Below are 9,985 nucleotides of genomic sequence, written 5' to 3'. Positions count from 1 at the left end.
TAATTGAATATATTAGGCCGTAAATAGAGAAAGGATTTTTAAAAATATACATTTTTGAGAACAGGCTCCCAGAAATTCAATTTCTAAGAATCGCCCTAGTGCCCTCTTTTGACTAGCCGCTTTTGCCAGAAAGAAATCATGGACCAGCTAGCCATCCATTTCCTCATCCAACTCTTCAACAAAGCAAATGACTGAAAATCCTCAGCAACTTAAAGCGGGGAATAGCTTTAGGGTGTTGCTCTCCTTTGATAAGGATGGGGGGGAAAGGTGCTCGGGGGGGGGGGGGGGGGGGGGGGTCTGCGGTGAATAATTGATAGTGGCTGAGAGCGATATGAGTTTAGTTAATGTGCCCAGCAGCGCACGCTCAGAGAGGAGCTGTTAGCCATTCCACCTCGGGCCTCAAAGTCACAGAGTGGAAGGAGAGAGGAACACTCATCCCAAGTTGGAGGAGTTTTCTATTTTAAACAAATAGTCCATCTTATAAGACATGCGGCAATACGAGTACGCGTGTGTGTTTGGATGCATGCGCACAGCTGGCTCTGCCTGGTGGGCGTGTTGTCGGAGCCCTCCAGTTCCTTTCTCAGAGCCGTAATGGAGTGCGGCTGTCAGCCTCCACAGATGCTGCTCCATAAGGACCCTTAGCTCATCCGCGTCTTCATCCTCCTCATCCTCCTTCAGAGCATCGGCGCCTTCGCGCTGCAAGTCTCTTTTGCCGCTGCATCAAGAGGCCAATTTTAGTGTTGGTTGTGGAAGATAACAATTCATTGAGAATCGAAGGGGAAACATTATGATGAAGACGTGGATTCTTATTTGTAAACCAGGCAACGTTATTTGTGTGGCACCATTCACACATAAGGCAAGTCAATAGTGCTGAACTGAGACAGTCAAATACAGAAATGATTCAAAACAAGATTCACATCCCAATCTTCGGTTCTCTTGGGATTAGTACCCGCTCTCAAGACGATAACTTTTTCTTTGAACTAGAACCTTTACTTTGGTCTAGTGACTAGTACTCTCTGTCGCGACAAGAACCTTCTCTGGGGACAACTACCTATTCTCAAGATTAGAATCTTCTATCAGTACCAGAACCTAAAATTTAACCTGAAACCTTCACTCAGGACTAGCACACTTGTTTCCAGATCTGTTCTTTGATTTAGAGGAAACAAGTAGATATTATACTTGAGTAAGCTATCCTTTACCTAGCCATGATTGAAATCTTCAAACGGTTGTGGTGAGAGACGGTCCAGCTTCCTGGTACCAGTCAGAAAATTACCACAATCCTTCATAACTTCTGGCATGGCAGTGTTGCTCAGGAGTACGTCAAACGTCCGACATCAGGGTACCCGCACCGTGGAAGTCAGTCATCCAGTCAGGGATCCTTCACGAGGCATCAGGCCGGCTGTCGCGCCGATGTGGCCAAATGGAGGCTGACAGGCCGCTACATAGAGCCTAACCATCTGGAGCAAATGTGACAGCGGGGGGGGGAAGACCATGTCTGCTCAATCAGGAGGAAGGGCAGGAGAGCTCGGTGACATGGAGGACCAGGAGGTGGAAGAAGAGCAGGTCGAGATGAGATATGGGAGTCCGTTTTTTGTTGTTGTTAGGTAGATAGATAGATAGATAGATAGTAGGCTAGAAGCTAGCTAGCAAGGTAGCTGTAGAAAGTCATTATAGATATAGACAAACAGAGATATTGATTAATTCAATTCAATTCAACAGTTTGGACCATTATCCTCAGTTATACGGCTGCCTTAACACAACAACGTTAGTCTTTCCATTTCCCTCAAAAGACTTTGATTAAATGTGTTCGCAATGAGGAAAATAACAATTAGTTAGAATCTCCTCCTCATCACGGTTGAATTGAGAGAGTCACGTCAAGTATGAAGATGCTCGCCGGCGTAACCTTTATGTTCAACTTGGCTGCAAGGTAGAGAGCACATTTGACAATCCAAAAGTGTAGGTGGTTGCAGGGTAAAGGGGTGTAAGGGTGGGGTAGGGTGGCTGCTTTATTGTCGTGCCTGAGGGCGACGCTCCCAGTCAATATAAATGTGCACGCTCGCTCCTGCTGTGCTCCCATTTGAGTACAGGGACAGACGAGAGGCAGACAGACAGCACCGGGATAACGACGACACTCCTCGACTTACAAAGACAGACACTTCACACTTCTATTGCAGGTAAGACACACTTTGTGTGGTATACTGTTGCTCATGTTTTTATGATAAGTGATCATGCATGCATGGACTAAGACAAGCGGCTTCTGTCAAGAGACAGAACATTAAAAAGTTGATTTTTATTTAAAAAAAATGTTCACTTAAATGCTAATTTAACAGAAACAAATTGTTCGAATATCTTTGTTGTGGTTGAATTATTATTACAATTATTCTCATATGTCATCCTGCATGGACTAAGTAAAGTGCTTGCTAACGAGAGACACTTTGCACTTGTGTGTTTGCCTTTGGAGACATTTAAAAAGGAAAATTTCATTTATTATTTTCTCACTTTATTTTGGACCGAAACAGATTATTTCAACAACTTTGTTGTGGTATTGTGTTTTGTATTATTTTGTGCAAATAATGTGTTTCATATTTTGAACGGTATTCAATTTAACTGTGATGAATGTGTGTGTCATGAATAGGGAAAACGTCAAAACTTGAATAAATAATAGATGGTTATGAATATCCAAAAAGATTTTTTTTACTAGATATAATGAAAGGCATACATAAATTCTGGAATCTTGCTGTATATTTTCACTACTGTGATTTAAAAAAAAAAAAAAAAAAAAAGCAACCAAATAGTATTTTAAATAATGGACAATTAACTAGTAAATGTTTTTGCTGTATTAATAATTAGAATTACCATTTTAATAATTGTTACAGTAATATCTATTAATGTCATTACTTTATATGTCCTTTGAGGAAAAAATGGGGAATTAAAACCGACAAACCTCATTATTTAACAGTTTTTTTTTTACTGTACCTGGATGGTTCTGTCCTGTTCAAATAATAAAAAAGGTAATTCAATAAATAAACACATAAATAAATATGTACATAGTTGTTGATTTTTTTTTTTTTTTTTTTTTTTTTTTATGCCGTCCCATCGAGTGTCACTTATGTGATTGCTGACGCATGTCAAAGTGGTTGTAGCGACAATAGATGTTCAAGTGGTTCAGCTTGTTGGATCATCGGCTTTAAAAGCCCAAAACAAGACCGCAGGGTTTGGATATGGGGTGGGAGGGGGTATCAAAGTGCACAGTCAGATGCGAGTGATCCAGATACAGTGGCCAGAAGAGGAGGAAACTGTACTGTCAAAAAATATTTTTTATTGATTATCTGGTAAGAGCAGCTCTTCGACTCCATTATGAGCTTAAACTGGGGGGCGGGGGGGTGTCAGAGCCCCGAGGCGGACAAGGGAGTCGATGAAATGGTCAACGGGCTCCAACAGAACAACGAAAGTCGCCAGCATCTTCGGGCAGAGGTGGCAAAACTAAAGTAGAAGTATGGTTACTTAAAAAAATAAGTAGAACATACAATGGTACCAGTACTAATTCGACTCTTTTAAGTAAAAAAAAAAAAAAAGACTGAAATGTTAATGCTCCATGTTGCAGTTGTCTCTGTATTTCCGTCATGTCATTAATCACAGAGGTTGAAAAAAGTAACAAATCTATTTCGACATTGGACAAATCTATTTTCAAATTTAGAGAAACTAAAAAGTCATCTGAAAACTTAATAAGTAACGTACAGCTGCCTGAAAAATCAGTCATAACGCCCTCGGAGGGAAACCAAAAGTACCATGGGACCTGCCATGAAAATGAGTTTGACATCCCAGTTTAGAGTCTTCATTAAAGTCACAATAAGTGTTTTTGGACTACGTAGAGAAAACCGACGCAAGCAGGAGGACAGCATGCAAACTCCACACAGGAACGGCCGGATCCCTCCCCAAACGTGTGAGGGGGGCATGCTAACCACCCACATCGTGTTGCCTGTGTTTGACTTCAATTATTATCTATTTGAAACATTTTTAAAAAGATCATTTATCTTCAGCTTCACTCTTTTATCTTTGAATGACCTGAGGAAAAAGAAGAAATGAAAGCCTTAAAGCAGAGGGTTTTAAACCGAGGCCCCTCGTATCCTCATTCACCGCAGGGCCCTCCCTAAAGTGGAACAAGATAATAGTTTCTTTTATTGTTCATTGCTCAACTTTTTTTCTTTTTTTTTTTTTTTTCTTTCAGTAAACGGCGGCAATCAAAATAAAGAATTTTAGGACGTTTCAATTCTTAACTAGCAAGATGAGACCTAGTTCAGGAGCGCTATTGAACTTATGCACCGTGTCTTGACCCAGATCCCAGTCCTGCCACTAATTATGTCCCCCAGGCATGACGCCAGGCCCTCATTAGTAACCAGCCTCCAACCCCCCCGCCCCAACACCACCACGTTCTCTTCTTTACCATGCACTACCCGCAGCCTGGACTCGTCCTGCCTGCTAGTTGGCCTTCAAGGTTTCTGGTCCGAAACACTAGGGGCCATCCCTAACCCTGCACAGGTGCACACCCCCCCTGTCATGTCCCATTTGCCCCTGAGCCCTTACCATCACCCCGGCCTGGTATTCTGGCGGAACTAATGAGGAGTGGCAGGTACAGTGAGAATCTCAAGTTAGGTTAGTGGTGAGGTGACCTTTACCTCAGGTAGACAACACATGCAGTCTTGGAGGATATAGTCTATGGGGGAAGAAAATACATCATTGCACTTCTGGGGCAGGGGTGTGCAAACATTTGTGCTCAAGGGCTGCATTTGATTTTTATCTCATTCACTGCCATTGACGTATTTATTTATTTTTTTCACAGTCCAGCCATTCAATCCCATGACCTTATTTATGATGGTTTTTTTTTTTTTTTTTTTTTCAAATGTTTGTGTAAAAGAGGGTGTGAAAATGTCTGGCAGTGAATGAGTTAAATGGGCAGGTGAAGTGAAATGTCAAATGTAACATTCAAGAAAATCGTCGTGTCTGTCCACAGGTACCAAGAAAATGCACCGTCGCGTCGGCAACCGCGCTGAAAGCTGAAAGGGCGGAAGCCAAATGAGCACAAAGCGCACAAAGCGACTAAACTATAGTCTCGTGAATGAGCCCAACCCGAACACAATCGTGCAGTCTTCCGAAATATCAGGACCAATCATGTCCAAGGACGACGCTTGCAAAGTGACGTCTGCCAGCAAACACAAGGAGCGCAAGCCCAAGAAGCCTCACTACATCCCTCGCCCGTGGGGGAAACCCTACAACTACAAATGCTTCCAGTGTCCCTTCACCTGCATGGAGAAGTCCCACCTGTACAACCACATGAAGTACAGCCTGTGCAAGAACTCCCTGTCCCTGCTCATCGAGTCCGACTGGCCCTACAAAAAGGGCAACAACGTCCTGCACCCGGAGCAGCTGCGACCGTTACAGCAGGGCCTCCGTGGGGCCGGGAAAGAGGCCCAGGAGCAGGCGACGCGGATCGAGGAGGTCCAGCAGAGGAGTGTGGAGGAGGAGGAAGTGGAAGAAGGGGAAAACCGGGTACAGGAAGAGGAGGGAGAGGAGGCGCGGGCATTGGTGAAAGAGAGGTCCGAAAAAGGGGACGCCGCAGAGCGCAAGGCAGATTCCGAGTTGCTGATGGCAGACATGCTCTCCCTGGAAGACCAGCTCCTGCGAGCACGCTCTGTGGAGGTGGAGGCCCAGTTGAAACACTACAAGGCCCTATCCAAGAACTGTATGACAGCTCCCGGGTTGCTCTCGGACCAGTGGCGCCTCCTAACCGCCGGCAAGGCCAAAACCGAAGGCGCTCAAGGCGCCCGGATGAACGGTTCCATCCCGTGTTATCCGCCCCCGCCGAACCTGGTGGACTACCAGGACCCCGCCGGGCTCAACCTTTCAGTGCTCGGGGTGGGCTATCCCATCGGTCCCAGTCTTTTCTCCTACATGAACTCTACGCTTCCTGCCGGTCAAACTCACGCGCAGCTTGCCCAGCTCCCGTTCCTGGCATCGGCGGCACAGCTTATTCATCCGGCCTCTGGCAGCCACACAGACAGAACTATCATCCCGCCGCGACTTTACTACCCTTTCCTGTGCGAGCACAGCTTTGGGCCCGCCTCCAGTCAGAGCGATGCCAATAGAGGACACAAAACATCCACAAACACCGTTGATACATTTTCTTTATCTAGTTTCCAGCCCAAAATCAACCTGTGGAAAGTACCTGCCCTGAGGCCCGGTGCCACTACGGTTTCCCCTGTCGGAGGGATGTCACCTCAGGGAGGTTCTTCCGAGCCGGCCTACAGGCTGGGGGATAAAGTGCAGGCTACAGCCAAGGAAGGTAAAACTAGTTGGGGCCCCAAGAGAACGGGTGGACCCATCGCGAACCCCGAAGCGCCCGCAGAAAAGAAGCCGACGACGGGCTTTGCTTTGGAATTTCTGAAGAACATCCAGACAAGTTCTACTCTAAATATGGCATCAGACAAACTTAGGTAAGTGCTGGAGTCAGAATCAAATAATGACGAGAACTGAATACGTTTAAAACTTACTTTATTAATGTAAGGAGGGGCCACAACGGTAGAGCAAAAGCAGCTTTGTTCCAAGAACACGTCCATGATCGTCTGTATTCAAAGGCCATGTAGATGGTCCTCTAATTTGATCAAACAAGAAACAATCCCTAAACCTCAAACATATTCAACAATCGAATCAGTCATATGTTTGTATGAAACAAGTAACATTCGGGAGACTTTCAGTTCCATAAGAAGGTACAGAATCTATGATCAGGAAGAATGACTTCTTTCTCTCAAAGGTTGTTTAACTGAAACCGAATATTTCTCCCCTTTTCAGTGCACAGAATTCGCACCCCAAGAGCAGGTCATTCGAACCCTTGACCACAGATCATCTCACCGGTCCAAAAAGTGAAGCACCCTCTCTACCTGCTTCTACCGGCGGACATTGCAGCCGAGACCCGACGACCACGCGCCCCGCGGGGGACGCAGCCTCGGATTCAGTGGCTGCTCTGCTCAATGACCTCTCGAAGGCCTTGCAGGAGTATCAGGAAGCGGAGCGCAACATCTCCCACCTGGAGAAGGAGGACCTCCCCGTCCAGCGCCACCTTTGGGAGCACCTGAGCAAAATCCGAAACGAGCTCTCGCACATCCATCAAGCTCTGGAGAGGACAGCTCGCCAGAGCGATGGCCCGCTTGACCTTTCGTTCAAAAGAGACCCCACCGACTCAAAGGATTGCGGCGTTAAGGACCGTTCCGTCGAGACGGACGAGGAGGAGGAGGCGGAGGACAGGGAGGAAGAGGAGAGGCAAGCCATGAGGGCCTCGCTGGAGACTCGTAAGCAGTCGTTGGACTTGCTGATCAAGATGAGTAACGGCGGAGCGTCGGCGGTGAGCGCGGAAGTGCTGAGTCGGGGAGCCCTGGCCGTCCGGCACAGCCCTGCCGAGGCCTTGTGGCCAAGCAGAACCACCAAGTGCGAAGCCGACTCCAGCGTGTTGCTCTGCCCCGACGGCAGATCGGTCATGTTCGCAGACATTCCGTCCTCCGCCAAAGCGGCCAAAAGACCGTCGTCCATACAGCGAGCGGAGGGGCAGCGCCCCCAGAGTCCTTTAACGGCTACAGACAATTGATCCTCGGTTGTCTGTGGGGATTCGCAGTCATCCAGGTCATGGTACTCCGCGAAAGTTGAATCCAGGCAAATGGTCTCTTCTTGATTGTTGAAGATGTTTCAGTGATGGGACATTCAGTTAAGTGTAATGTTTCTCCTGGCTGCGCTTTCTCCAGGTCTTGGAAATGGATATCAGAGTTCTTGTCCAATCAGGTTTCAGCCTTAATGTGTTGCTATGTCATTATCGACTGCCCAGAGCTTTTGGAACCAGTAGTGCTGGCCCATGTAATGTCAACAATATTAGCATTGAGACTGTTTATATAGCCAACCAGAATTTAAATTCACCTCAGAAGGCTGCTAATAATAATTTGTCCGTCTTCTGATTAGTTGGTTAGAGCAAACCAAGTTTGACTGAAAAAATATCTGTATGTATTATTATATTTGATAATCAGCATCTCTGGTGAGTAGCATTAACACAGCCATGAGAGATATAAATAGCACACCTAAAATTGGAACCACAATGGCTTTTTGGATTAAAAGTGAAACGTCTTCAACAACCAAGAAGAGTCTGGTTGCCTCCATTCATCTTTTCCCAATTAAAGCTTGGCTTCTCTTACAAACACACACAAAAGATTGGGTCTTCAGTTTTGTACCCATGTCTTTGAATTACTCAGACTGCAGAAGAACCGGTTTCGTTTTCACAAGGACGTTCAGCACCTTTTATGAAGCCGTAGACATGCATGAGGCAAAATGATTATAAATTGTCGCCGCAATAACGTGCACGCAAAATGCAAATTTATGGCCAAGGATGAGCTCTTATGAGTGCACAAAATGCAAATTAAAAATAGGCATGCGCTCCATTTGATCATACTCATATGTCCAAAATTGTTCACAGGAATGATATTCAACCTACAAACTGGTATATTGTGCACACGTTATACCTATTTTGTGGCCACAAATTAGCATTTTGTGCGCACGCTATATTGATAACAACTACCAAGCAAAAAAAAAAAAAATCGAAGTCATTTGGGGCTCCGTACTTTTCCCATAATACACATCTCACACATGCACTATTAAGTTTTGATTGTCACAAGGTTGTCATTTTAAAAGTCGTAACAATAAGTTTGAGAGACAATCGTTTCCACCAGTTTGTAAATTTTGTGGGGGGGAAAAAATGTACAGTCTTTTAAAGGGTAAATTGTTTTATAAAGATTATTTTATGTCTGTCGTGGGTTCACTGAAGATAAATAACATTGTATTGTACACACATTTCTTGGAATAAAATTATTTAAAAAAAAACGTAATTTCAATGAAAAATGTTGAACAGCATTATTTTAAGGGAACAAACATCCCAACAATTTTCATGTAGCATGTTTCACAGAGGAATGACAAATAGCTCACATAATTAAATACCGTGCCCTACTTTTATGCAAAAACAGAGTCACAAAATTAAAATGAAAAAAGTTCTAACTGGAATACCTACCTAAACAAATTCTGTGCCATGTTTTCACTGTCCGGTCTTGTCGTCTTCCCCGTAGCGATACCGGTAAATAACCACTAGAGGGAGCTTCGCCATCATTAACCTATTCTCATTCTCACTCTCCCAACCCACTCTCCAGAATTGGAGTACATTTACGTTTTCCCTGTCAAATTTTAAATAATCCACAGGCAAAATACTAAAGCATGCAGGTTGTGTATATATATATATATATATATATATATATATATATATATATATATATATATATATATATATATATATATATATATATATATATATATATATATATATATATATATATATATATATATATATATGTTATATATATTTTGCTGATTCAAAATATTCTCTATATTATAAATTGTTTATAGGCTATGCAATAGAAAATCATACGTGATGGAGAAGTACTTATTGATCATTATTTTGCGTAAATTTAAAATCCATTTGAACAAACCACCTCACGCTTGATACATTAAAGTATTACCATGTTTGAATGCATTTTATACTGAAAGCTGAAAGCAGAGAGTCATAGTATCTACTCCGTCGACGCCGGTTTCACACTCTTGACATTGGTGATTAAAAAAAAAAGCGTGTCATAGCCATAGCCTTTAAACAATTTGTAATATAGAGAATATTATTTTGAAGCAGCAAAATCAGATTTTCAGTGTGTGAGCATGTTTCATAGTGTTCATGTACTTTTTGTCAGTGTGCGTGTGTACAGTGTGTGTGCGCATATTTCCAGAGTGTGTGGGCCTACTGTCAGTGTGTGTCCCGTGCAGTTGTTTGTGCATATTTTAGTGTGCACGTGCCCATTGTCGTTGTGTGTAAGCAGTTTTTTAAGGTGTTTAGCCTTTATTTATGTGCCCATTA

At 43.8% G+C, this 9,985-nt stretch overlaps 1 protein-coding gene across 1 annotated transcript; it reads left to right on the top strand.

Moving 5' to 3' along the window:
* The first annotated feature begins 324 nt into the window (after positions 1–324).
* On the top strand, positions 325–8,872 carry prr35 (proline rich 35). The gene is made up of 3 exons (XM_086017731.1): positions 325–2,174; positions 5,012–6,491; positions 6,847–8,872. The coding sequence occupies exons 2-3, from the start codon at positions 5,074–5,076 to the stop codon at positions 7,634–7,636; spliced, it is 2,208 nt and encodes a 735-aa protein (XP_085873857.1). The 5' UTR covers positions 325–2,174; positions 5,012–5,073; the 3' UTR covers positions 7,637–8,872.
* The last annotated feature ends 1,113 nt before the right edge of the window (positions 8,873–9,985 follow it).

This window comes from Filicampus tigris, chromosome 19 (genome assembly GCF_054856515.1).
Source record: "Filicampus tigris isolate MCC_2025a chromosome 19, RoL_Ftig_1.0, whole genome shotgun sequence".
Lineage (NCBI taxonomy): Eukaryota > Metazoa > Chordata > Actinopteri > Syngnathiformes > Syngnathidae > Filicampus > Filicampus tigris.
The sequence above is the reverse complement of the archived record's forward strand: the minus strand, read 5'-3'. Positions and strand labels throughout refer to the sequence as shown.

Excerpts from the sequence above, each read along its gene's own strand:
- prr35 (XM_086017731.1), top strand. The coding sequence starts at position 5,074 with ATGAGCACAAAGCGCACAAAGCGACTAAACTATAGTCTCGTGAATGAG. Across the intron at positions 6,492-6,846 it reads ATGGCATCAGACAAACTTAG|TGCACAGAATTCGCACCCCA; the intron begins GTAAGTGCTGGA and ends TCCCCTTTTCAG.